This window comes from Manacus candei, unplaced genomic scaffold (assembly GCF_025592945.1).
Source record: "Manacus candei isolate 608988 ecotype Guabito, Panama unplaced genomic scaffold, ASM2559294v1 h1tg000114l, whole genome shotgun sequence".
Taxonomy (NCBI): Eukaryota; Metazoa; Chordata; class Aves; order Passeriformes; family Pipridae; genus Manacus; species Manacus candei.
Window position 1 is genome coordinate 1,275,156 of NW_026138162.1, and position 27,942 is coordinate 1,303,097.

Genomic DNA, 27,942 nt, shown 5'->3' on the forward strand with positions numbered 1-27,942 from the left:
GAGAAGTGCTAAAACCCATAGGGCAGAAGGTTGTTTCAGAATCCCCAATGAAATACAGATTAATTTCCACTTCAGGAACTGTTTTCAAAAAACACTGAAGTGAAACCAACCAGAGATGGAAGACAGATCACTATATTAATGGTTACTGCAGTAGCCACTGTGTTGACTGGAGTACCTTCTAGGACCACTGTTCCTCCTCACTTGTCCTCTTCTGTAATGCCTCTGACTGCTTCCAAACTTTTGCAAGTAAGATAGCTGAAAAATGGCATGCTATCCTGAGGTAGATGGTCGTATTCAGCTAAGGAAACCTCATAGCTCATGCTTTAACTATGATGATGTTGAAACCTGACTTTTTGCTGTCCAGCCCCAGCTCAAAATTTTTATTGCTAGGTACATTCTTGGTCAAGCATGATTGATCCGGCACAGCGTAAAATGAGAAAGTAACTCAATATCCAAGGTCACAGTGTAAAGATAACCATTCAAATCTGAATCTGAAATCATACACTAGTGTTTCTTTTTGGAGCACTGTATGTTTACTAAACAAGTCACCGAATCATGCACAAACACTGGTAAGACACCACAGTTTGTGTTAACATTTTGAATAGTATGTAGTTGTTTGTTTCCAAAATATCTTAAGATGTTTCAAGGATTCCTGGTCTGGATCTCAAAATTGTCCAGCATTAAGACAGACATTAAAGAAAACTTTATCTGTAGATCAGTTGGGAGACCATTAGTAAAGCAAGTGTGCTGGTGTGCCTCCAGGGTCCCCCGCCAACAAAAGAGATTCTATTTTTGGATACAAAGGTGATTTATGAGAGAAAATTCCAGCATTCACACTGTTAGTTGTAGCTATAAAGGTGATCAACATGCTTCTGGCCAGAACAGTAGCAAAGCAGCTAGAAACACTAAACTGGAAAGACAAGGACAAATGAAACTACAGTGCTGTTATTCAACCTATTTCATCACAACTTAGATATTACCACTGCAAGAGCCTACTACTCCCTGAAGTCAAACAAAAAATTAATTTCTATCTATCTTGCTCTGCTAACTTTTCCAGGAAAAATATGTTTATCCTAAGATAGGCAAAAAGTGTTGAAATATTTATGTATTGCATCTGCTGTTTCAAACTCTTGTGCAGGTGACTAATAAGTAGTAAATTAATTTGAAGGCATTTAAATCAGACACATTTCAATTATAAAAGATACAAAAGATGCCATCAAATGACATAAAATGTGGAAGTGAGATCTGGTTTAGAGTTTTCACTAAAACCTGAGTAAGTCAGTCAGGACCCAAATCCCCAGCCCTAACCTAAGTCTCATTATTAGCTCCTCTCTTCCATGCATGGAAACTGTCAGTTATTCTGCCTTTTATACATCTGTAAAAGTCTCAACTGCCAACTCTACAAATTCTCGGTTGCATATTAAGCAGAATTCTCAATACAAACATATGTAAGGATAAAATGCACTACTTCTCAGAAGCAGAGAGCTTAAATTGAAAAAGATGGGGGTAGGCAGAAGAAAACCCTCTAACTGATTCTTCATTGACTAGTTAAGTACAACAGCAGGGGAATTCAGCTACAATTGCACTTTAAACCTTACACTAAATATTTCAAGCACACCTCCAAGTTCCACCAATCCCAGTGTTACAGTGCCCTCATGTGGCTGATATCAGGCTTTACACAGTAACTATGTAATACATTGCCTTACACAAGTAGTTTTTGTTACAGATTGTGTTATAGGATTTGTATAATACTTTTTGCTAACTCTGATGCACAGTATAAAAGCACTTGTGTTAACTTGTTATTTCAGACAGAATTGACAGTTCAAGCATAATCACTGAATTTGGAATGAAAGTGATAAAAATACATAGTCAGATCTAAGCCGTGACCCACCACTATTAGTCACTGGCAAGTTGCTAATGCTCCTGTAAAGATACTATCACATTTATAACACAGATGCAAAGCCAAACATGGGAATTTAAAGCACGTTTTTTCAAAGAGCAAGAAAACCTAAAGAAATAAACACATTTTTTTTGCTTTGGAACAAGCAAAAATTTTTAGATGGTTAACTTTTGCATTTTTAAACATTCCACTAATTTCTAGTAAGGACATTTTAGTAGCTCGAATAGCAGCCAATTTTAAACTCAACTCAGTTCCTATAAAGATTTGCTCAAAATACATGGATGTAGTTTTCCGAATTGTAACTGACAGGGATTTGTGTTGTTACTGATTAAAAGAGAGATGTAAACTCTTCACATAAAAAAGACAACACCTCCAAAGAATCAAAAGATCCAAACACTTTCAGTTTTCTGAAAATCAGCTAATGCTGTAAGAAAAAAAGAGACTGAATAAGGGCTTTGCAAAACCTCTGTACTGGAATCGAGGAAAGCCAATCGAAGTGATGCAGAAATAACAGCAGAAAATGCCACAAATCTGCTTTATCAGTGTTTCTGATGGAAACAAATCTAGTTAATGGCAATCACAAGACTTCATTTACTCCACAACACTGCAAGCTTGGTTGGCCATTAAAAGGTATATAATCAGACAGCTTGTACAAATAAAGCTTTTCATAGCAGTGAAAAACTCCCTCAGAACCACAGGAAATATGAGAGGACAGAAACATCTTTCTTCTTCCTTCTATCATATATGTTAAAAAAATGGAAGGTTTAAACAGAATGGCCCTAAGTTGGATATAGCGTTAGCAACAACAATCCCAGAGAAAGTCACACTGAGATAGAGATATCGACATAAAAGAAAGCAGACAGAATAGACTTGGTGATTAGCCAGAGGGGAGTGCTTATTGATTCCGGAAATGAATTAGGCATTCAGAGTATTTGAAAATAGGATACTGGATGAATCATCCTGGAACATGTCTATGTAAACTAAAGTAGTCATCACCACAAAAGCCAGTGTTCATAGCAGAGACCTAAGTTATTTAATAACTAAATTAACATTTCTTTATTTTTCAGTAGTTGCAAGTAATATAAAACAACTTTGAGCATTAAAATTTGTCACTTCCACCAGTCATTGCAAAGGGAAGAGTAAGTATGAGTAAAACTACATTTTCTGGAGTTACAACATATATACAAACTTAGAAACAAATCCCGCAAAGTTTAATTAACACAGTTTGAACAAATTAGCCCATCACAGCTATACCTACCGCTTCCGTATGTATTGGGTGCACTGCAAAGAGTAAGGATGCAACTATGCTGCTCCTGTTGTCCAGAAAGAGCTTACAGACTTTGAGGAAGACTATGCAAACCACCACATGAAAGACCAGATTTAGAAAGTGGTACGAAACTGCATTTAATTCGCTGAACAAGTAGTTTAAGCGAAACGTAAGAACTGTAAGGGGACGGTAAGATTTGTGACTCCTCTCCTAAAAGAAAATAAAACAAATCAATCAGTCACCACCAATTTACAAAGTGACTTTCACTCCAAGATACCTTTCTAAAAACCTATGCATACATGACTCCCCCTCTGTTCTCAAGCATCTACTTTCAAAATAAAGGTACAATTGGTAATAGGAAAAAAAAATTTAAAAATCTAGTTAATTTAATAAAAATCTGATTTAAAATTACAACGTTAAGCAGAAAAAGTTAATTCTGACTATTTTTCCTACTTTCACATAGTTTTAATGTATTATTCAAGTATTTTGATTACTCTCCAATTTCATGTTTTAGATCAGTATTTTATAAAATAAAAATGTGGTGTACTGAGCTAAATGTATTATTTACATATTTGCAATATATCTACCAGTCAATATGTGTATGTTGCCACTGACTCCATCCAAAAACCCTTTTAAATACTACAATAACACCACCTTCATGTTCCAAAATGCATTTGTTAACAAACAGCCTATTGATATTTTGATGAATTTGTCCACAAAACAAAGGAAGAAAATCTAAGAAAAAAATGGGAGGTGGGATGGGGAGGAAAACAGATGGAAGGCGAATCAAACTGAACAGACAGACAAAACCACAAAATAAGAAAAAGTATTCTAAAAGCCATGAACAATCAAATTAATCTCACTTAATTTAGTTAATTTAAGATGACTTTCAGTTGGTTTTAAGTGCAAAATCAACTCTGAATGAGACTTTTTTTTTCTACTACACATGGTTAGGGATTTTTTTTGAGAAATGACATGTTGAAAAATACTACTTGGAACTTTACTGAGAGAGTTAGGGGAACCCACTTAACCCTCAATGAATACAGGACTAAATAACTGAAAGAATCTGGAAGTTCTTCTTAAAGGGTTATATGAAAATTATGTATCAATGTCTACTCATAGAGCTAGCAATTAGTATCTCACAAGTATGTTATTGACATAAGAAAATATTATATGGTAGAATACCTTGATAGGCAGAAAACCTATGACTGTCAGAGAATTTTTGTTCATTTGCTCAGCAATGGCACCATCTGTAACTTTTTAAACTGTATCTAAATCCTTTAGCCCTTGCCATGTAATGATGCTTATCAACAACTTCAATGCCAATGCAGCTTTTCAGCCACTCTACATGGGTTACAAAGCAGAAACTCTGATTTCACACAGATACACTTACTCAAATAAATTTAAAGGATTCAGTGTCTGTTCTCTAAGTCCAAGTTTTTTTGCTTAAGTGTTATCTTTCCTTCCAGACTGCATTTAGAAATAAATACCCCTGTATGTCAACATATAACTTTTGCAGGGAAGAGAAATTGGTCAGAGTTGTGTAATTTTGATACTGGAATTAGATAGTAATCAGCATTTTGCAGCTGTGTGCTGTCTATACAACTTTATATATATATATATTTTTATATATATATATATATATATATATATACACACGACTTTTCTTGCCAGTTCTTTTAGTGAACAAAGGGAAAGAATATAAGCAACATATGTTCCTGATATTATAGTACAAAACACTAACACCTCCAAATTCCGTCTAATCCAAAATATTCTCTTAAAATCACATTAGGAAAAGAAGTGGAAAAACTCTCTGCAAGGGTGTTGTTTTTTTTCATTTCCTAAAGCCTCAAAGTGTTTTACAAAGTTTACCTCAGACATGGGAGTGCCCCAGAAGTCATTTTGAAAAAGATTTTTTAATGGAGTAGAAGGATGCAAATCTTTATTGTCCAAAATCGCTGAAACGTCATCAAAAACAAAGCCACAAAAGAGACTGTTCCAGTAGCAGGCTGCCACCACACCAACTATCAGTGCTGCTTCCTTCAGGCTTACATCAGCCATCTTCTCTAAGAGTTTTCATGGACAAAAGCTGAAATACATGGACAGAAACTTAAGTAATTTTAGTAATTAGAAACTAAACTTGACAAAGAAAGTGAAATTAAAACAGTATTTTATAAGTTAATGACACTACCTACCGAAAAATCAGTAAGATAGAAAGTTTTCCTCAAGTCTCATGCATGTTACACAATTTAGTGTTTAAAAACTCTCATTAAGAAGTCTCACCCTTAAAAAGCCTTTGCAGAAGTTGGATACACTGCTATCTTTCATGTTTTACAGAAAAAAAAAAAGTATTGATAACATATTGTGATGTAGTTTTTGCAGACAGCTATGCAGTTCAAGCAAATGCTGCAAACTGAAGAACTATGAAAATTAAGTTCTCTAGAATCCTGAGTAATTTAAAATATTGACACAAAATTCTAAGTTACAGGACACATATGTGTTAATTATTGATGGGGTTTAGGTTTAAAGTTGTTTTTCAAAATATTTCAGAAGTAATTAAAACAAAGACAAATTTCAAATAATCAGAAGATCAAACAGGAAACTTCAAGAAGTTCATAAATACACGTGTTCAACAGGTAAAGGACATTAATAATAATTAAAAAGTTAAATTTACCATTGAAGCTCAAACCTTGCTCATTTGCATTCTTCATAGAAGTTCATGAAAAGGTCATTTTTTCTCTCCACTCTGCCAATTGCTCTGGTGTCACTGACTGTTCATGAGAGTCCTGTCTAAAAAAAATAGATACAAAAAAGACACTACAAATGAACTTTAGCTTACATTATTTTCTCTCATCTTGCATAAACTTCCTAAACCCTAGAAATTATTAATCAGCAATATTATGATTATTTACAAAATACTATGTGGGTGAACTGATCAAAAGGTGAAATTACTGTGTATTGTGTTGTTTTAAATTACTGTTCTGCCTTGGAAGAATAAGAAGGTAACTACAGGTCAAAGGCATTATTTTTGACCACTGGTTGACACAGCATGGATCACTGCCAACTGTTGGGACCAAAGACATTGAAAAGCTACAGAGAGTTAAACAATTACTTCATTTTGAGAAAAAGAAGAGATGACCGAACAAAAAATATTTTCCCCCAAACTACAGAGGGACACAGAGCAGCTAACATTAGCCAGATAATGCAGAGCCATAAATATGTAAAAACCCCAGCCTTATGTTTATCAGGGTTCACACATCAAAGCTGATGAGCTCTTCAGAAGCTGTAGTCTGTTTTACCATCCTAAACCCTGAAATCGTGGTGATATTTTTTTCCTTTGGTTTGTTGATTTTTTTTTTAATTGTGCAGATTTATCACATAATACCTGGGGTTGGAAGGGACCCACAAGGATCACTGAGTCCAATTCCTGGCCCTGCACAGAACAACCCCAAGAATCACACGATGTGCCTGAGAGCATTGTCCAAACCCTTCTTAAACTCTAAGAACAGGCCACAGAGATCTCATCTAGAGAGGTGACCTTGGTTGTGGTTTGCAGCCTGGACCTGAGAGCATGTCAATCACCTACCACAACTGGGGACAAAGGAGTAGTGGTACAGGAAGGAATACATGTGAAGCAAGATGCTGGTGCAGTTAAACTAAAAACCAGGACACAGATCATTTAAGAGGAATGAAACCAAACCATTCCTTATTACTCACATAATGGCAGTGAAGGGCTTTTTTTACTTTTCCAGTAAAAAACCCCAAAACAATGTTAAAGGATGTTGCTACATCTGTTTCATAGAATCATACAATGGTTTGGGTTGGAAGGGATCTTAAAGATCATCCAATTCCAATGACCCTACCATGGGCTCAGAGTACTTTAAACCACTAAACCAAGATTACACCTGAACATATTTACAGTCTTCTTGGCAACCAGAGATATCTTATTAAAAAAAAAAGAAAACAAATCATACTGCAGGAATACATGAAAAGACAGTCCACTTTTGAACTTCAACTTAAAGTATTTTAGTTCCCCCTCTTTCAAAGGATGTGGATAAGAAACTGATGTTTCTCTCTCTGCTAGAATTTTTGCAACAGCTTCTGAATAGTGCGCTTTCTACTTCTTGAAGGTCACTAATTCTACTGAAAAGCACTGACATCTGAAAAGCACCGAAAATCAATATGTAATGACTTTCCAACATACAAGCCTTTATTTTTTAAAATACTGTGAAAAGATAACATTGTGGCACAGAACCAATTTTAAGGTTTATTTAAATTCACCCTTTAAGAAACAGCATTGTAAAACAAGTAGGGTTTTGGTGACCTGAGGTATTAACAATATGAATTTACTGTATTGGTTGAAGCATCAAGCCCTTGCAGTTACTGCTTGCGCATCAAAGAGAAATTGTGGTAATCCTTTAGCAATACTTTTCAGAAACAGCTACTGCTACCCAACAAGCAAAAAACTAAGACCGATTCCCAAGTATTGCTTCCTATCAAAAGGAAAAGCTTAACCAATCTCATTAGCTCCTTCAACTACGTTTTGTAGTAGAACTACTACTTCCTGCTGGGTCCACCATCACACTCCAAGCTTCAAACCTGCAATCATCATTAACATGTTGAGAATGCAAAACTAAAGCAGAGGGAGGCTTGTAAAAGCTCATCTGTACTTGGTAAGCCAGGCTAAAGTATGCCTGCCATTAATCTCAAGTAGAAAACAGCAATTGCTACCAAAACTCTTCTCATGCCAACTAATCTGTTATCACTTTGATGCTGGAAACTAGGAAACCATGTAAGGAGTACACAAGACTGAGAAGCTCATAAATCACAGATGTGCAAGAGGCTGCTGAAGCCTTGGTATGACTGGGCTCCTCAAGTGAATGGATACATTCCCCTTCTTACCCAATAGACATGTTGATCAACCCAAGTATCGTCTTGCAAGTGCCAGTATTTCACCACTCCCAGTGTTGATAAACTCTTGTAAAATACCGCCTAACAACTCCTTTCTTAACACAGACTTGCTGTGAGAGAACTGCATCACTGTTTGATAACCACTGAAAGTCCTACACGTGTAAACAGACTGACAATCCCTCAAGTCATTTTTTCATCTTACCTACCTGCTACTTTCACAGCTTCTAAGGCTGCCCATCAGATACCTTAACCACCCTTTAGGCTGTATGACTGCCAGTTCATGGTCTAGTACACAGACACAGAGCCACTGTTTGACTGGATGAACTCAGGACAGACACATAGTTTATTACAAAGACCTCTGTTGGATGTTCTAATTTACAACAATATCTGACCATGCCATGAGGAATACACAGCTGAAAACATTAAACAGCAAGATAAGCCTTGAGAGGCAGAAACTGCACAGTCATGAGAGCCAACTGTGTCAAAAATACCCAAGCTGTGCAAAACACCCGATCGTTGGTCTAAATTTCTTAAGCTGTTTGGCACAGAAATCTGCATTTTGCACTGCACTGTTTCCACGTTTGTACAGAGAGATTAAGTGGAAAGGACCAAAGAGAACTAGAACTCTCAAGGTAGTTTGGCTTGTAAGGCCAAAGTTTTCCTCTTCCAACTTCTTGAGATCCCTCTAACAATTCATCCAGTCTTCTCCTTCAAGAATTACAAACAAGACATAAGAAAACCCTGTAAAACTGAAAAAATACACCAACAAAAAACCCAACCAACCAACAACAACCAAAAGCCAAAGCACTTTTAGAAAGGTAGGAAAACAAAATATTTCTCTTCTCTAAACCCATGACACTATAGATGGTGCAGCACCACATGCTGCAAAATACAGTAGTCTGCACAGAAAAACTCCAACATAAATAAAAAAAGGCATAATGATGTTCTAAAAGTATCCTCAGTTGGGAAATTTGGGAGTGCAGAAGACATTTTCTACCCATATCAATTTAGAAAAAAATAGGAAGTGTGTATTTTGGTAGGAATGGAGCTGCAATCCCTAAACATGCAAAAGCTATTTAGCACTCCATAATTAGCTATCAGCTAATAATCATGCTATCTGCCACATTATATTAACAGACCCTCACAGACACAAATATATTTGTGTAAGTAAGTCAGATAGTAAGGCACATCTTACTATCTAACTTCAGAAACTTAAAACATACATTTAAATTTTTTCTTCTAGGGAGTAATGGCACTTTTCACACCCTGAAGGTCATTAATAACAACATGTGTTATGACTGTTTGCTAAAAAAAATAGTCAGGCATTTCTGGAAATTTATTCACTACAGAGACATAAACTTTGCTAACCACTGAAGGTCTTGAACTGTTTAAAACGTATTTACAGTTCAAACAGAAATCCATCAAAGGTGGAAGAAAACAAAGAGCCACTCCCAAATTTAATTTTTTTTATTTTTAAACAATTGAGCAATAAGTTCATCTAAGAGGGGTGGCTTGAACTGATGAATATCAGCAGAGATATATATATATAAACCAGTAGTGCAGTCACTTAAAACTAGCATTTTAATTCAGCTTCTAAGGCTCTGCTAAATATCCTACTAACTTTTGCATACTTTTATTTTGGGCTAAATCGAACATTCTTCCTGCTGATTTGATACAAGTGTTTAATGACAGAAATCATAACTTTGTTTCTGTTGTCCCTTTCCAACACAGCCATTAAATTTATCTTCTCTTAAAAATGTCACTCTAACGTACAACTCAAATGCAAAATAACTTAGATGCACAGTTGAGATTTAAATGATTGAGTCTGAATCTGATCTAGAAGGGAAGCAGTATTTGGGAAGATGGGAGGAGAAGTGATACAAAGCATGCCTGGATTCCCCTTTCATCTTGCTGAGATCCTAGAAGAGAATAAGGTATAGCAAGAAAAGCTTTATTGTGAAAGCCTTCCTCTGCAAATACTACCAGATCAAGAGGGATGGCATCAATACAAAGTAATCTTTGCTACCCAGGAGACAATGCCATCCAGCCTGCTCTTCATACGGTTCTGAAGGATCAATCAGTAGAGGACTGGCAGCTCTGATATGAAGTCAGAACATGTTGCAGGCCAGATGAAAGATTTCCGAAGGGGAAGACTGGAGAGCTTGCTGGCAACCAAGCAGCTGAACTAACACTCAGAACATTTTAGGTTACTCTGGTACAAGCATCAAAACATAACACAAATTTAAAGTTGGTGAGATGAAGATACTGATTTAGCTGCTGATTTAGCTTAAATTTGTTCAGTGTGACTGGTATAAATCAGCTGAAATACAAACCACACAGGTCTAGTCTGTATTTTAAGGTATTTTATAACTTAAATCATTAACAGAATCTCACATTTCAAAGTTATACCTTCAGGTTTTCTAGGGTTGAGGTTTTTTTGCTACATTCAAACAGTAACAAAATAACACCTGTTCTATTTTGAGTAGCTACATAAAAAATATTTTGCCTCCTCATAGGACACTGATGCAAAAATAGCATCCCTGAAATAACATGGATCACCACTCTCAGTGTTCTAGAAATGCAACAGCAGAAACTGCATGTTTGTTAACTCCAAAGAATAAACAATCAAAAGCTACATGGGAGGTATAAGCTGGAAACACAGCTTTCAGGCTCTGCTAAGCATGTCCTTATTTAGTATGCTGGGTCTGTATATAATTTCTTGTGGTATTTTAAATAACATTCCATTAGATCTTTCATATCAAAGGTCCTTGCAATAGCATAGTGTTATCAAAGCTGCAGTTTAACACAGACACCTAACTCTCCTGTCAATCAGAGTAGGTCATACTGTGATCTAAGGACATAAAATAACTTTTGCTCCCAAACTACAAGCACATATTCCCAATAAAAGAAGATCCACTTATGCAAAGTTCATCAGGTGATTAGATGTGATGCAGAACAAAAGAAAAACTAATTCACTTGGTTTAAGCCATGTTGTATTTTAAGTGTTTCCTTATTTTTTGTGGGGTTAACATCTCCATTCTTTTTACTCTTTTTTCACTTTTGGAGTTTCCAGGCCCACCTCAAATCCAATTCCTGCACCAATCTTCTTACTAGATGCAATTAGAACCTAGATGTGGTTTCACTACCAGTCTATGTAATGGTGTGTTTTCTGTTGATTGTGTAATAGGACACTAAAAAACGCTGAAGCATGTTAAATAGAGCACACTAAATAGCTATACAGGCCTTAACAGTTTGTTAACCTGATGAAGAGGATAAAAAAGAAGTTCCTATAGCTAAGTATCCTAACATCAATGAATTATTTTCTCTATCACAGGAGGATCCATTTCCTGAAAGTTTATTTTGTAGCAAGGCACCATTATTCTCAGTGCGTCACTTGTTCCACCTATAAAAGTCACTGCTACTAAGAAATTGTTCTACACTTAACCAAAATGAATTTTATTTTAGTAACATTACCCATTCATGAAATATAGTCTCGTCTCTTTCCCTTCCCTAACTACACAGTTTGCTTTTTGTAGCCAATATGGAACTATAATTAATCAACTCTAGATACAGTATAAAAGTCTTCACTTTTAATCTAAGAGCCATGCTGTAACTGGAACAAGTTGCATAACTATAACGAGTGCCAAGCATCTTGCATCTTGTCAGCCTCCATTAAATATCAACACTAATGAAGAAACAGCAAAGAAAATTAAAGCAATGAATAACCCAGAAAAAGGGCAAAAGCACAAAGATAATATTATGATCACCTTCCCCTTTCCATTAAGAAAAAAAATAAACAAAACAAACCAACAAATCCCCTTCAACTCTCCACAGCTGTTGAATGAACAACTACAAAGACATAAACACGTCTCGAATGGTTGCTGGCCTTCCTTGTTTATTGGAAAAGATGCCTTCACACCCATTTAACTAAAACACAAGATCCCTAACTTTTGGGGCTATCAGACTACTACTAAAGCTCGGACTGTCTTGCTGGTCACCAGTACCCTATGGATTCGAGCAGTTTATAGATGTTACCTGTCTGGTGCACTACTTCACTCCGCAGAATAAACACCTCCTGGGCCCCCGCTATTCCACACTTACACACAAGGCACCCGCGCAGTCCCGCAGGCCTCCAGCGGCCGAGCAGGAATGAGCATGCCTCCAGCAACCCTGGGGCGAGGTACACAACGCCAGGCCGGGTTGAGCGGTGGAAGGGCCGAGCCGGGGCGGGTCCGTGCTCTGCTCAAGGGGTCGAAGCCGCACCGCAGCCCCGCAGGCCCGGAGGGCGCACCGCTGCGGCCCGGCAGGCACGGCAAGCGGGGAGAGGACCGAAACGACGGCGGGCAGCAGCTGCACCGGGCCCGCCCCCCAGCCCGCCCGCTGCCGGCCGTACCCGAGGCCGTACCCGAGGCCGTACCCGAGGCCGTACCCGAGGCCGTACCCGAGGCCGTACCCGAGTCCAGGGGGACGCACCGTGGCTGTTCCCGGCGCCGGAGCCCCCACCGCACGCGCACCGCCACCGCCCTCCGGCCCGCGGAGGCTGTTGGGAAGGAGGCGGGCGGGGGCCCCCGAGGCCTGCCGGGAGCTGTAGTCCCGGGGAGCCGCCCGGCGGCGCGGGTGGTGCTCGGCATCCTTGCCCCGGCGGAGCGGCGAGGCGCGCCCGGGCGGGATCGCGCCCTGCCTGCCCGCCCCTTAGGACGGGGAGCGCCCGCCTGGCACCGCGGCGCCTGTCTGTGGGTGCTGCGGGAGTGCCGACTTTCCCTGCGCCTATGAGTACCCGGCTGTACGGGAGCCGAGCTGGCGGGAGAGTCTGACTGCGTCGCCTGGCAGCGGCCACCGCCATCTCCCGGGAGCGGTGAGGCCGAGGGGCGGGCGGTGCTCCGGGGAAAGAGAGTCAGACCTGCCGGCGGCAGGGGCGGCCCGCGCTGCCCCGGGAGCGCCGCGGGCAGCCGGGCTGGGGGAGGCGGGGGCGGCCGCGGGGCCTGGGCAGCGTCCCAGTGCGGAGCACGGGAAAGGTACATCCCGCTGGGGCTGCGCTCGGCTGATGCCTCAGCTGTGTCTCGTGGTGAAGGCGGCCGAAAATAAGGCAACTTGTTAGTTCATCAGAGTTGGATGAAACGGAGGCAAGTGTCTCTCGGCAGCATCTTGGAGGGATCGCGGGCTGTCAGTGTATCATTGCTGGGGCTGGGATATATACCAGTTGGGAGAAAACTGGAACCCTGCAAAAGATCCTCTTTTGGTTGGGGTTTTGCAATTAAGATCTCGTTCTTCAGAGAGCTAGGCCAGGTAGTGCAATTTGAAAGTCCAGAAGTAGCTTAATCTGAGTTGCCCATAGTAAATAAATACAGAGCTAGCCTTGTGTCTATGATGCTTCTTGGTATTCAGTCTTGCTCAAGTGTACATGATTCTGTGCTGGCCATTATACACGCCTTTGCAGAAAAAGAACAGCTGTGCCTACTGGTGCTTGATTTCACTGTGTTGATAAGGTATCATCATGTCAGCTTAGCCGCCTCTTTACGTGGTTTCCTTTAGGCAGCATGGGAATTGTTGGTCTGATCGTACTTGAACACACTCACCAGATCTTTTCTATCTGCCCGTGCTGCACTTTGCAATATCTACCCGTTTTATGTATGTTTGGTTCCTTGAGTAAGTCAAGAAAGGCTTGTGATAACTAATGTCACATGCATGTCTATTTCACTCGTTTTGTAGACCCCTGATCTCAGTGTCTCATCACACAGATCATCTGTCCACTAAAGCCACAGGTTTAACTGAAGACAAGGGATGAGCTAAATTTTATGATGGAAAACTCTTCAATTAAATAAATTCTCTCTTGTTGTCCTACAGTATGTACATACTGTAGAACATACTGTATGCATAGGTTGTGCCCCCCCCATACCTTCCTATGGTCTCCCAACAAGTTGGATTATTTTGTTTATGTACAGATATGTCTCCTTTTGGATAAAATTTTCTGACATTTTCTTCAGATATTATTTTGTAAGTTAAGAGAAAAAGATATTTGGAAGATGGAAGGTAGGAAAGGATTGACAGTAGTAAGGTTGTATATTTGCTTTCAGAATAGTTTTGATTGTTGGCCATTTCATACTTGTAAGCCCTACATCTCATTATTTAAGAAAAAATGACTGTGTTTAAAAACTCCGATTGTTAAACAAGTGTGTTATTGAAATCAAGTAGTATTCAATTAACTGAAGAAGTGCCAAGATCAATATTCTTCTGGTATTATCCTTTGCCACCTACAACAATGCAGAAAAGCAAAAATCTATATATGATGTCATCCTTATGAAGTCATGGATTACATATAATGCATGTTTTATATTTAGCAAACATTGAAGAAATATAGTTAATATTGGAGAGCTCTTGACTAGTTCACATATTGAGAAAAGATGAGGAAAGGTTGATTTTTATCATCCCTTAAGCATACAGCTGGATTTCAAGGTCCTGCAGCTCTTCTTTTCAGAATGCTTAGGCATATTTTTTGGCAAAGTAATACCAGTAATAAAAATTTCCCTTTTATTAAGGGAGAAGTTTTCAGTTGTTAAGTCTTTCAACTGCTGAACAGTGAACGGGGTACATGACGGAAGAGATCTCAAAATATCATGCTCAGTGTAGAGCATTGGTAGAGGTACTGATTGAGCTTAATTTTTTCCTATAAAAGAGAATGCTCTGACATTAGTTTTTAAAATAATTTACTATTCTGGTTAGTTTTATTTCTTTCATAATTGAAAATTATTTCTTGAGCATTTATACCATGTTAATAATTTAGGAGAATAAGTAGATTAAAAATGCTCTGTTTAAAATTTGGCAGAATTTACTGTTTGAAATATTGATCATAAAGGCTAGAGATAGCTCCAGAGGATAGAATAATTCAAGATATTCAATCTCTTCTGCCTTTTTCAGACACTGTATTGGCTTTTAGGCATGTGAGAAGTCACCACGACCCACAACAAGCAGTAGGTAAACAGTAGAACAAAACTTTCCACCACTTTCGGATCAGATTTTTGTCAGTTTCCAGGTAGATTCATGTCCTTTGTCAATTCAAGTATTCTAATAATCCCCCCGATATTTAACTGAAAGAGTTTAATATCTTATAAATTAGTGTCAAAAAATGGGTGCTCACAGTATCAAGCTTAAAGAAGGTGTTGGTTGTGTTTTAAATATTAGAAATAGCGATTTTTGTGACTGTAAGGAGATGTTTATCCTACAAGGGCTGGTTCAAGGGGCATCCAGTTGTGTTTGTTCATTAGCATGAAAATACTACATTGCTAGATGGGGAAGAAAACAACGATATTAAAGTTAAAATATGGGTTTCAAAGATGTCCCGATCTTCACTGTTAGTGTCAAAAATTCATTGAGTATGCATGATGTAATTTTTAACTTAAAGAAAAAAGGTTTTACTATGACCTCCTAGTTTGCAGTAGTTCAAAATGTGAATGAAGTGTTAATCAGTGTTACAAATAGATACAATTAATAGAATCATCTTGTGTGGTTCAGTGGCCAACCTCCATTTAATCATTTGACCTGAAATTGACTGGCACTGATAATACTTGATAACTGTTATTTTTATTTTTGTTTTAGGAAAACAATCGTAAATTCAGTATGGCACCTATTTTAGATTGGAAGAAGCTTATGAAAGTTGATCCAGATAGTCTGCCTCATCAAGAGGAACTAGCAGACAGGTTGCTGGAGACCATGTCCAAGGTACTTAAGAGAAGTAGAGAACATAAGGGTTTGTTATATGTTCTTCCCTAAATTGTCTCTGGTCCTTCACGTACCTGAAAGATTTATTTTGTGGATTTCATAGATATTAGTATAAAAACACTGTTGTCTCTTTCGTTAGGTTGATGGGAGAGACTTAAAAACTGAAACTCCAGAAAAACTGATACATCTTTTTAAAATTACTCAGTCTCTATTGAAGGTTTGTGTTAATCCTCAATTACTACAATTCTGCAGATGCATTTGTTTATTTTTTTGTTTAAATGAAAGCATTGTTATTCTTTTTTTTTTTCTGAGAACACTGGTTACTCTAAGATAATTTATATGCTAAATGTGTGTTGGCACAGAGTACCTGCATGTAGCTGTAGGCATTTAGTAGTGGGAAGTGAAGTGAATTGGACTAACATAGTTATATAGATGGAAAATGCAAACAAATTTCTCAAAAATTGGTTAGATGTTGTAAGTTATTTGTAATGATTTTAATTTAATAGAACTTTTTGTGGGACATTGAAGTTTTAGAGCAAATAAAATTATCACCATGCATGAAGAAACACCACCATTCTAAAACTGATCCTATAAATCTGCCATACATTCTTGTATTTATTCATAAATGTACCGAAAGGAAGAAATAACAGCAGCATAGGGTAGCACATTGGTTTTAGAGAGGCTGTTTTACTGCCTTTAATTCTCAGCACTGTAAATGTTTTGAACGTTTGGGTGTCCCTATAGAATGAATTACTAAAGAAGATACTCTGAACTTCTTAACTGTCCACATAAGGAAAAATGGGAGTAATTTGATTTGTTTAAAGAAAGTCCATGTTCTTTTGTAAATATTGTCATCATTTTAAACATGAGATGTACAGAACAATCCTAATTTATGTTAATAGTAAATATTTGTGCTTACTGTATTTTTCTCAGATGAAGACTCAAGAGGTAGAACTGGCACTAGAAGAAGTTGAAAAAGCTGGGGAAGAGCAAGCCAAATGTGGTAAACAAGCTTTAATATGCTGTTCCTAAATGATTTGTTAAATGTATTTTTTAGTATTGTTGTTGTCGTTGGTTTTTTGTGGTTTTTGTTTTGGTTTGATTTTTTGGTTGTTTTGGGGTTTCATGGGTTTTTTTTGGTGGCTTTTTCTTTAAGTTTAGGGAACTGGACAAAATACCAACTGCTCTGAAGTCAATTTCTTCAATGAAGCCAAATTTTTAAAGATTGAGGTTAACCATTGTTGTTTTATGTGCTTTCTGCCTTGTTGAGTAATTCACTATATCTGTTCTATTTTAACAGAAAATAATTTTAAAACAAAGATGATGAAACTTCAGAATGAATTAGAGGTATGTTTTAAAGTTTTGTTAGTTTATAGAGTGCTCTTTGGTGAGGTTTTTAAAAGAGTTTTTTTAGACTAGTATTTTAATCTTGTAAAGAGATGAAATAGCCCTACACTTTAGCAAATTCTATTAATGGGTTTTTTAATATTCACTGGTCATGTGTGAGTAATTACTTGTATTTTATATGCTTGAATAAATCCCATTTATTGTAGTCTTACCATCTGCTTTGTTTTTTATTTTTTTTTCTGTTTTGAATATCTGTACTGTATTTATAATGTTACTTTAATGCTCATAAGAAGGCACAACGATCTGCTGGTGGTCGCGATACTCGTTTTCTGCGTGATGAGGTGCGCCAACTGCAAAAACAATTAGAACAAAAAGAGAGACAGTTAGCAGATCTAGAAGAAGAGCTGGAAAAAGAGAAGAAAGTGAATGAACAGGTAATAAGGACTTCAGCTTAACATCTCTAAAAGCTGTTCTGTCAAATATTTTGTAAAATTGATGTTCTGAAAAGAGCCTCTGTAATTAAGAAGAAAACATTGATGAAATAGGACTGCTGTGCATTCATTTTCTTTTTTGTTTCTGGAGTTTTGAAGTGTTTGATGATACATGTAAAGGTTTTCCATCTTCTTGTAGCTTGCTCTTCGAATGGAAGATGCCGAAAATGAAAACATCAAATTCAGGAGAGAGGTTAGCAAAAAATTGTTGCCAATTTACTGTATTTTTAACTTTATTTGTAGATATATTGCTATCTTTCTATATTTATAATTTTTGGTGTGGCATGATGTTTAATTCTGTTTTAGGACATTTCCTGGTTACTGCTACAAAAAGAAATTTAACTAAATTTAGTAAATATGTACTATATGTGCTCCAATGAAACTTAGTTAATTGAGGTTAGGAGGCATCTACATTCGAATTCGCATAGTCCTACTGTGCATTAATTTGGATTTCATGTTTTGAATTTTTAGTATTTTTCTTAAATACTGTTGCTAAGTACATTTGTCTAATTATTGTCCTGGGGTAAAACCTTTTGAATCATTTGTCAAAATACCCCTTTGCGTATGTGTGTATGTGTGCACATGCATGCACAGGTATATAGAAAGCCATTTTATTTTGTCTCTATGTCAATTAATATTTAGTCTTCCTAAAGCAAAGCTAGTTTCTAATATTTTTCATGCTTTGTTCTCTTGGTCTTGTTTTCTCCTTTTTAATATGAAGAAAAAGCGCATAAAGAAAAAGGTGAGGCTTCTGAGTTTTTTTAAAAGCAGACTGTAGGAATTTGTATGGGTTTTGAATGTCTTAGCTCTTTGTGTTAGCTTGCAATGACTTTGTCTTCAACTTGTAGAAATAGCATTAAGTTTGGATTACTTTTTATGCAGACTGAACAATTACGCCAGGATGTAGTTGACTATCAGAGGCAAATAGATTCTCAAAAAGAAACAATTCCATTACGAAGAGGAGAGGACTCTGATTACAGATCACAGTTGTCCAAAAGAAGCTCTGAGCTTGTCCAGTATTTGGATGAAATTCAGGTAAAAATCTATGCATGCTACTGAGTATCTACTAGACTTTTACTGACAGTGTTTTTCATGACACTATGTCAATTTACAGATCGAGTCACATGGAATAAGGGAATTCATAAAGTAGTTGGGTTCTGTCATGTATATACTCTGCACCTACGAATCTGGCAGAGGTAATGCAGTCACTGACAAGGGGAGATGTGTCTTTTATTTGCTGTTAGGATTTGTTGAAATTGATGACCTAGAGGTGAAATCCTCTCTTCTGTGCTACTTTCATGAAGACTTTCAAGTTCTCATTCAGATATTAAGATGGGCACTTTCTAAAAGCAGCTTTTTCTTTAATTTTTCAGAATTTGACTGAAGCTAATGAGAAGTTAGACATTCAAAACCAAGAAATGAGGAAAAATCTTGAGGAATCAGTGCAAGAAATGGAGAAGATGACTGATGAATATAACAAAATGAAACTAATTGTGCAACAGTCTGATATTATTATGGATCAGTTACGAAAAGAGAAAGATCAGTACAAATTTCAAGTAAGAACTGACTCATTATTTAATGTGTTTGTTTTAGATTTATACTGTATTTTCATATTTTAGCTTAACTTAAAATAACAGTCAATCCATCCAGTTAAAAACACCCACTCCTCTGAAATAATGCTTTTTAAAAGTAGTGTGATCCTTGAATCTGATGCAGATTTTAAAACACAAAAGATCACAAAAATTTTTTTTACACAATGTGTCATACACTGTTCTAAAGAGTCATTCCCTTGCTGCTGTAATGCTAATCTGTTAAATTTTATGTGCTGGATGTAGTGCATTTGTACACATACAGTGGTTAAGCCCAAACATTTCTGTGATACAATGTTCACCCAAATGTCACATCTAGGTTCAGGACCTTTCAGACCAGCTGAAAGCAAAGAATGAGGAAGACGATCCACTTATGGCGGCTGTAAATGAAAAAGTTGAAGAATGGAAGGTATTTTTTAATACTTTTCTTTATGATTTTTAGGAATTAATTCAAGATTCTAATGGTATTTTATCTTCTTTTCAGAAAATCTTAGCTTCAAAAGATGATGAAATCCTAGAGTATCAGCAAATGTTGTTTAACTTAGAAGAGAAAATGAAAATAGTTCAACTTGATGTCGACAGAAACAGCATACTGGCCCTTCAGCAGGTACAGTCCATGTGAGAAATTGCACGCATAGAAATCACCATTCACTAAACATGCAAATACCAAACATATATTTAGTCTTTCATAGTTTGCAGATATCAAAATATGCATTATTTGTGTTTGAGAATTATGAGACAGCTCAATTCATTCCACTGCAGAGTTAGCTTAATAGGTAATTTACAAAGGAAAGTTCTCTTTATGTATGTATGTATGAACTGAACTCTTGGTAGTCGCTTCTGTTACTTTCATATTTATCTTTTTTTAACTGTGATTAAGTTACAGCTTGGTTTCTGTCCTAAATTTGCTAGTTAAGGAAGAATCTTACCTATTGCTTAATTTTCTGTGTTCATTTGTCTCACATCCTGAGATTAGCTCAGTTGATTAGAACATGGTGCTAATAACACCAAGGTTGTGGGCTTGATGTGTATGGGCCATTTACTTAAGAGTTGGACTCAATGATCCTTGTGGGTTCCTTCCAACTCAGAGTATTGTGTGATACTGTGATCTGATACATACTATTGAATGATAGTTCAGTCTATGATAGAGCTAGCTGAATATAACTATCTCTCACATTCATGCAAAATTACATAGTTCTTTGTGATTCTGAAAGTCCTCACTGTCTTGAAAACCATATAAAACCCCAAAATAATGTGGCCCATTAGGAACCTTGTAATATTAATTATGGATAGCATACCCTGTGATTCCAGGATAATGTCTAATGACATTTGTGTTACATTTTGGGTTCTTGTAGACTGAACAATGCAGTGAGATGTATTTATTCAGTCTTCCAAAGATAGCTTCTCAAGAGAAAGAGGTGTAAATTACAAATCAGTCTTAGATAATCAGAAGAGGAAGGCAGCTGAAAGTAACCTGGATAAGCAGTTGTAGAGTTTGGTTTTAGCTGACTAGATGGTTGTAGAGGTTGTTTTTTTGGGTGACCATCATTAGTATGACATTCTGAACTGCTTTGTGGAAATAAGCATGTTTTATAAGCAGACACTTAAAAATTAAATCAAGGCACTGCTCTGTGTTTTTAGTCTAATGAACTGAGCTTGCTATCATTCAATGTATGTTTAAGAGACTGTGTTTAGCTCCTTACAACTTTCCTAAACTCTGTACCTTTGGATTTGAAATGTGGTTATTTGTCCTCTAAGAAAGCTTTAGATTTTCTTTTTCAGAACATTAGTATAAAAAAAGGGCAACAATCTTGAGATTTTTACATTTTCATTATTGTTACTGCCTGTAACTTTTTTCAAGTCTCTTTTTTATCTTTCTCCACTTTTTTTATTCATGACAGAAAAAAATAACATTAAGCTTTCTATGTTGTTTCTGAAGTTCATGTACAAGCACAGAAATAGTGTAATATGAATAGAAGCCGCTTTCACAGTCTGTATGTACTTATTAATGTATATGCATGTGAAACAATGTGTGATGAATGTTTAAAAATTAGATTACTTGCTGACAGGCAGACTGCAATTCAGGTGTCATGTATGGTTGATCGTTAGTCCTTATAAGCTTGAACTTGTACCTCTCAGTTCCCAAAGGCAGTTGTTTGCGAGGAAGCAGGAAGGAACATGTGTCATCTGAACCTTTTCATCTAACATTGACAAAATCTGAAAGTACTGTTTCCATTTAAAATTGTTATTCTAAAGTGCTTTTTTTTTCTGTGTGTTTGATTGCTTTATTTTTACTTTTTCTTTTATTTTTCCTGCTTTGCATTTATATACCAAACTTCTAGATAATATCTGAACTCTCTGTTGTAAGTATAGTATATTTGATGTTCTACAAATTGCTTTGTATTAGCTACATGTAATTTCTTCATTTACTGTGTGGTGTTCTGTGTTGGTAGTTTGCCTCTCAGTAAAGAAGGATCCTCTAATGGAGTTTTTGGTTTTTTCATGTGTAGGGTGTGCAAGAGCGGGATGCTCAGATAAGATTGCTTACTGAGCAAGTTGAACAGTATACCAAAGAAATGGAAAAAAATGCATTCGTTATTGAGAAATTAAAAAATGATCTCCAAAAAGATAAAGGTAACATGACTATTTTATATTAATGTCTATGGAAAGGAAAATAAGAAACCACAAATTTATTGTGCATTCTTTATTCTCAAGAAATACAGAAAAAAAATAATTGCAGTATTTGAGTAATTTTAGTCTTTAATTTTTTTTCTTAATTTTCTGTTATTAAACTTTCATGAAGAAGTTATCCACACTACCTCAGTGGGTTTTGTGGGTAATAAAACTATACCTGGTCTGTAAAAGTTAGAGCATAACATATAAAATCTCAGCTCCATCAAGAATTGAAAATAAGTAATAGCATGCAATTCAGAATAAATTCTGATATCCCTTGTATGCACTTACTTATGATAAATATTGTTTGAAGGACTAATGAGGGGAAACAAAACCAACCTCTCATATGTAGTCTCTTGTAATTCTTTAATTAAAAAGAGCAGAAAATGAAGATGTCCTTTTTAATGTTTTCTGAAGTGTTTCTGTCTTGCTTAATGGCAGATAGAATTCCTAGTTGAATTGTAAACATACCAGAAATTTTCTTTCCAGGTCACTCATCTCTTGGTCAGCAGAATCATAGTGAGGATATGCAAGAAAAGTTAAAAAGACTGGAAGAGAGAACTGCGGAGGCTGAGAAATCAGCAGAATTAGCAGAAACAGATGCTAGAGAAAAGGACAAAGAACTTGTTGAGACTTTGAAACGAATGAGAGACTATGAACTGGTAAACTCAGAGTGGACAGCGTATTTAATCATATTTTTAGGACATCATTTTGTGCTTCCCTTCCCAAAGCTTCCCTTCCCTTTTTGTCCATTGAACAGCAATTGAACACTCAAGATATGATTCTTCAAAGAATCATGTAGTAAGAGGGCTCACTTAAAATGTGCAGACTCCTTTGTAGTCAAAGACAGATTGTAGGATCTGCTTTTTATTCAGTAACTTTTTTCAATAAGCATAGTGCAGAAGAGTGGTACGGGTTGAAAAATATTTTTTCTTGTCTGTGTAATGAAGAAAGAAAATTTCATGATTTATTTTAGAAGTCTTCTGTTGGTTGTTTTGTTTTTACTTCCCATTTGGGGTTTTTACAGGGAATATATGGTTTGGAAGAAGCTGTTGCTGAGATCAAAGATTTAAAAAAGCAAGTCAAAATACGAGAACATGAGATTGAATCGTTAATTAAGGAAGTCAATAAACTTGAACTTAAAATAAATGACTTACTTGATGAAAATGAAGAACTCAGAGAGCGCTTAGGTATACTGCATCCAGTACATTTTCAATTATTTGTTTTGTAAGAATTGAAATAAGATTTAATAATGGATTTTACTATACCAAGTCACTGGAAATAATTTGGTATATTCTGCTAATATTTGCAAGTAGTTTTAATTAGGACAAACTGCATGAATAAATGTGGCTTACAGGTTTCTTTGACTGAAGATAGTAGATTCTCTACTGTATTTTGGTTTTGATTCCTCTTTGACCACACACTGCTTAATAAACTTCATTGTATGGTGTTTGGAAACCATAACATACTGAAGTTGTAATGCTAGATGGAAAAACACAGAGAAAACTTCAGACAGACTTATTTCTAAATAGAATAATATAAATGTAAATAAAGTTAATTTTAGGTGACATTTTATTGCATTTTGGGTTCTGAGTAACTGAAGTAAAATTAAGCTTTTTTCTGTTGTTATTACATGGAGTATATGTGCATATATTTTCTAGATACATATTTTTATAGGTAGTTTATGTTCAACTATCAACAAATTATTTTTTTAATTCTACTTGTCTAATTATATTCTTATTTAAATTAATTGCATTAACTAACATTAATGTTCCTCCATAATGAATAACTGTATAATATACTGTGTTTTAGGTCTTGACCCAAAGACAGTAATTGATTTAAGTGAATTCAGAAACAGCAAAGCGCTGAAGCAGCAGCAATATAGAGCTGAAAACCAAATTCTTTTGCAAGAGGTAAGTGATAAATCTTTTTTTTGCATAAGAGCTACGTAATAAAAATGCATTTGAACAAAGTGGGATACTAATCTGTGAATAATAATATGCAGATTGAAAGACTAGAAGAGGAAAGAATTGAACTGAAAAAACAAATTCGTAAGTTGGCTCAGGAGAAAGGAAGAAGAGTTGCAACAATAGGTAGGATGTTTTTATTATAAATTGTCCTTTCAAAAACATGCTATCTACTTATTAATGTTTTTATATATTTTATATTTCCTTATTTGTTTAAATTAAAAGGCTAAATGCATTTCATTGAATCTTTAGGAAGAGGTGAGTGGTTTTAGATTTCGTAGTCTTACAACCCAGTATCTTCTTGAACTGTGATGACTTGTAATGTATCACTGAGACTTGTGTCATTGCCTTGCAGTTCTTGGGCGCAGGATGGTCTCCCCAAAATTTCCAGTAATGTACTTAACATATGTGTTTCAAAAATCCTAAAATTTCAATTCCGTGCCGCTCAGGGTAGTGTAATACGTTCAGATGGAAAGGTTTACAGCTTCTTACTTTGCAGATAGAAAACTAGAACTCAGATATAATAAATGAAATATATTCCTTTGCTTGGAGACCAGTTAAATTTTCAGAATAATTTATTACTTGTACATCTACGTGCAATTAGGATTGGATGCTGATGATATGCAGATGACTGATAGCTTTACTGAAGAGAAGGGAATGAATAAGAGGAAGTTGGATTTCTTGACCACACATGACATTGCTGAAATAAAAGCAAAGGTAGGTCCATAAAGCAGGTTCATGAACATTTATTGTATTTCTCTTTCAAAAATTAAAAAAAAATCCTATTTTGTAAATATCTGTTCAAGTATTTATTAAGCTGCTTTTATTAACTGCTTTTAAAAATCCAAAAATGAATAATTTGTATTATTTTTAGAAGACCAGTGAATATTGTATATTTTTTGTGAATACAGCCTAGCAGCTCATGTGAAGTGGAAGTGTGAAACAGACTTGCAGATAGAGTAGCCCCAGCTGAAGTCAGAGAAAAATATAGCTGAAAACAGTAAGGCAGTGGGAAATCTACCTAGAAGAACTTCTGGCATACATGAGAATTTAGATCACTTGGAAAAAATTAGAAATACTTTTTCTGTTCATTTAGGTGCAAAACATGTGATAGAGTGGCAACTAATTAATCACAGGTGTAATTCTGAAGCTCTTAGTATTTTCATATCACCAGAGCTACAAATTATATAGTCTCACAGACTTTTGGTCTGTATCATACTGCTATTCCAACTTCTGCATGACCCAAGAAAACATGTTTCCCTATGACCAGAGAGTGTTATATGGGGATACACCTTGTGTCATTCTTCCAGTGAATCCATTCCTGTTGCCATTTCAGGCAAGAAATCCATATGTGGACTGGCTAACTTTCATGAATGCATACTCCAAATTTGAAAATGTCTGGAACTAAAATATTAAATTGCTAAAATTAGATTTTGTGTATTTTTGGTCTGAGAGAAACCATCTAATAATGTGATGAGGAAACCTATTTTCAATGCATAAATTAAGCAGAAGGTCTTTCCTATCTTTCACAAAATGTTTTGGAACTGATGCCGTTTCTGTTGAGGCTGTTGAACTGTGTGACTGATCAGTGGAAAGTATATGTCTCTACGTATCAGACTTTTTTCAGCTGTACAGGTTTTCCATGCTATAGTACTATGCTTTGCTGATGTGGTTTCTTTTAAAATAGCATCAACCAAGCCATGAAATTAATAATGCCTACTAATTGCATTTTCAGTAGAAAAAAAGTGTTGGGTTTTTTTTCATATTTTGGAAGTTGCTATTGGAAGTACTTTCTTTTCACATATGTATGTGTAAATGGATGTAGAATCCTATACTAATAACTTATTGCTGGTTTTTTTAAGAAGGAACAGATATCCTGAGATTTGTTGGCTAAGAGTATGCTAAACAGTTACAAAGAATTGCAGAAGCCAGGCAGTGCAGGTAGCACAAGCTTGTAAAAAAAAAAACCAACAAACAACTAAAAAGGATAAATATTTTATGTAAAGTTTATTTATGGTTTAAATAATTTTTTCCTGCGAATTTTATTACTGTGAAGATGGCCCTATTTCTTTGATTGTTGCTTTTTATATATCACCTAATTTTGGTTTACATACTGTGTAATTTCACTATAGACCATATGTGGATTAACAGTATTTTCAAGCTTTTATTCTTATTTAACCACAGTCTTAATGAAAATTCTAATAGTAAAATTCCTAAATTGCAATTTTTGAGTATTTGATTGTTTTTTTTAGAATGAATATCTTGCAACTGAATTAAATGAGAGAGAGAGAGATTTGGAGAAGAACAGGACGGTAATAGCCAGATTTCAATCTAAATGTAAGTTGTAACCTGGTTTAAAACTAGGGAATATTATCAGGTACCTGTAGATAGTTTGCTTATTTAGTTGTTCTGGTTCTATAATTTTGACCATAAATTTCTGGCTTTTAAAAAATGTTGTGTTTAAGTTAATGTATATCTTTGTGTCTGTGTGTGTGTATAAATATATAGTGTTGCTGAATTAGTGATAGTACTTTAATCATACTAAATTCATTAAAATGGGCTCTCTCATGTTTTTCCTTCTTGATTGAGACCTTATAAGGGTTTTAAGTCTGTGAATAATCCCAGAATTTACTTGTGTCATTGTAGAGCTTTCCTGGCTCACAATGTTGGGGAATTAAACCAACTTGCTGCTTACTTACATATGTATGTTAGCTGAAGTGTACTGCTTCCAAACTCAGAAATAAAAATAATGCAAATTTCTCCGGACAAGAATCTTAATTTCTTCCCAGAGAATGTGAATTCTTAAAATTCTTTCTGACTTTTCAAAATAGACTTCGTGAAACAGATTTTGCAGTTCACTCCTGGTCTTCAGGACATTTAGACATATTGTTTGGATGCAGAGAATGTCCTGGAAGGTTTGTTGGGTTTAATTCAAGTTTTCAGACTTCTTGCTCTGTGCTAGAAACTGGAATTCCATTGAGAAACTACTGGTTTGTATTTCTTGAGTATCTTTGATAGCCACATCATTTAAATGCTCGTTTTTGTCAGTCTGCAGAAGGAATTCAGGCAATTCCTATATACTCCATTGTTACACCCAAACATTTCCAAGACAGCCATGTTTCTGGATTTGTGAAAGTCTGACAGGCTACTAAAGAAGTTTAAAAGGTGGAAGGAAACATTGAAGACTGGAAAGTTCAATAAATTCAATTGTGTTCCCATGAAGTATTTAATTATTTTTTGTGTTAGTATTTCACCAGTAAAATATACTGTCTAGATATTCCTAGCAGCTCTGCTTTTAATTTCCTAATTGGTTATGTCTATGTATGTATACTATGAACATTATTTTAGTTTATCAAATCAACAGGTATCATAATGAAGTGTTCTAGGAAACCTTAACTTGTTTTTCCCATGCTTTTAAACACATTTACAACTTTTAATACAGTAAAAGAGTTATCAGAAGAGAATAAGCAACTAGAACAAGGAATGAAAGAAATATTGCAGGCTGTCAAGGAAATGCAGAAGGATTCTAGTATGAAGGGAGGAGAAACAGCCTTAATAATCCCTAGTCTGGATCGTTTAGTTCATGTAAGTTTGCTTTCTAAAGTATTATTTAGCTTTATAGAATTGACAGGGTATTCTTTTCCTCCTCAGTTATTGGGTTATTGTATAATTTAATAGTAGTTTCCTTGTATATATGCTTTCATACTTGCAAGTAAGAGTAGAGTGTGTGATTCCTCTTTAACAGTGTAAATTAAAAATATAAAGGAGAAATTGCCGATAAAATTTAAAAAAAAAATCCTAACATCAGCTGGATAGTATAAAGCTATCTGATGTCAAATTTATTGTGCCAGTGATAAAGCTTAGGTAAAAGTTCATTTGCATGTCTTTTATCACTATGGGACTTGCAGGAAATGTTTTTTAAAAATTCTTTATGCAAACATCTTTCCAAAAATTCTGTTTTTTACAGGAAAGTTTAACCATTTAAGTCACAGTATATGGCAAATATACCATCAGGAAACTGATAAGTAGATTTTAGAATGTTTAAATGTCATTCTTTTTTCTAATTTCATGTAGTCTAAAC

At 35.8% G+C, this 27,942-nt stretch overlaps 2 protein-coding genes across 15 annotated transcripts in view; one reads left to right on the top strand and one right to left on the bottom strand.

Moving 5' to 3' along the window:
* Positions 1-12,641, bottom strand: part of TMTC3 (transmembrane O-mannosyltransferase targeting cadherins 3) — a 35,161-nt gene extending 22,520 nt beyond the window's left edge. Inside the window, exons 1-4 of one of the 4 annotated variants that reach the window (XM_051770036.1) lie at positions 12,114-12,403; positions 5,842-5,957; positions 5,040-5,256; positions 3,159-3,377 (exon numbers count right to left, since the gene is read on the bottom strand). In XM_051770036.1, coding sequence (XP_051625996.1) covers positions 3,159-3,377; positions 5,040-5,228 — 408 coding nt within the window. In that variant the 5' untranslated portion in view covers positions 5,229-5,256; positions 5,842-5,957; positions 12,114-12,403. Of the gene's footprint in view, positions 1-3,158; positions 3,378-5,039; positions 5,257-5,841; positions 5,958-12,113; positions 12,404-12,519 lie in introns of those variants that run through there. The other 3 variants (XM_051770034.1, XM_051770035.1, XM_051770033.1) reach the window with 3 other exon arrangements.
* Positions 12,642-12,652: 11 nt separating this feature from the next.
* The window catches only part of CEP290 (centrosomal protein 290), a 56,019-nt gene continuing 40,729 nt past the window's right edge, over positions 12,653-27,942 (top strand). For 2 of the 11 annotated variants that reach the window (XM_051770011.1, XM_051770019.1), the window contains exons 1-19: positions 12,654-12,933; positions 15,672-15,794; positions 15,934-16,011; positions 16,728-16,797; positions 17,095-17,141; positions 17,432-17,575; positions 17,772-17,825; positions 18,515-18,667; positions 19,006-19,188; positions 19,541-19,630; positions 19,706-19,828; positions 21,732-21,855; positions 22,384-22,556; positions 22,922-23,084; positions 23,707-23,807; positions 23,900-23,987; positions 24,466-24,578; positions 26,114-26,198; positions 27,304-27,446. In XM_051770011.1, the coding sequence (XP_051625971.1) occupies positions 15,693-15,794; positions 15,934-16,011; positions 16,728-16,797; positions 17,095-17,141; positions 17,432-17,575; positions 17,772-17,825; positions 18,515-18,667; positions 19,006-19,188; positions 19,541-19,630; positions 19,706-19,828; positions 21,732-21,855; positions 22,384-22,556; positions 22,922-23,084; positions 23,707-23,807; positions 23,900-23,987; positions 24,466-24,578; positions 26,114-26,198; positions 27,304-27,446 (2,034 nt within the window). In that variant the 5' untranslated portion in view covers positions 12,654-12,933; positions 15,672-15,692. Of the gene's footprint in view, positions 12,934-14,430; positions 15,109-15,671; positions 15,823-15,933; positions 16,012-16,727; positions 16,798-17,094; positions 17,142-17,431; positions 17,576-17,771; positions 17,826-18,514; positions 18,668-19,005; positions 19,189-19,540; positions 19,631-19,705; positions 19,829-21,731; positions 21,856-22,383; positions 22,557-22,921; positions 23,085-23,706; positions 23,808-23,899; positions 23,988-24,465; positions 24,579-26,113; positions 26,199-27,303; positions 27,447-27,942 lie in introns of those variants that run through there. The other 9 variants (XM_051770013.1, XM_051770014.1, XM_051770022.1 and 6 more) reach the window with 9 other exon arrangements.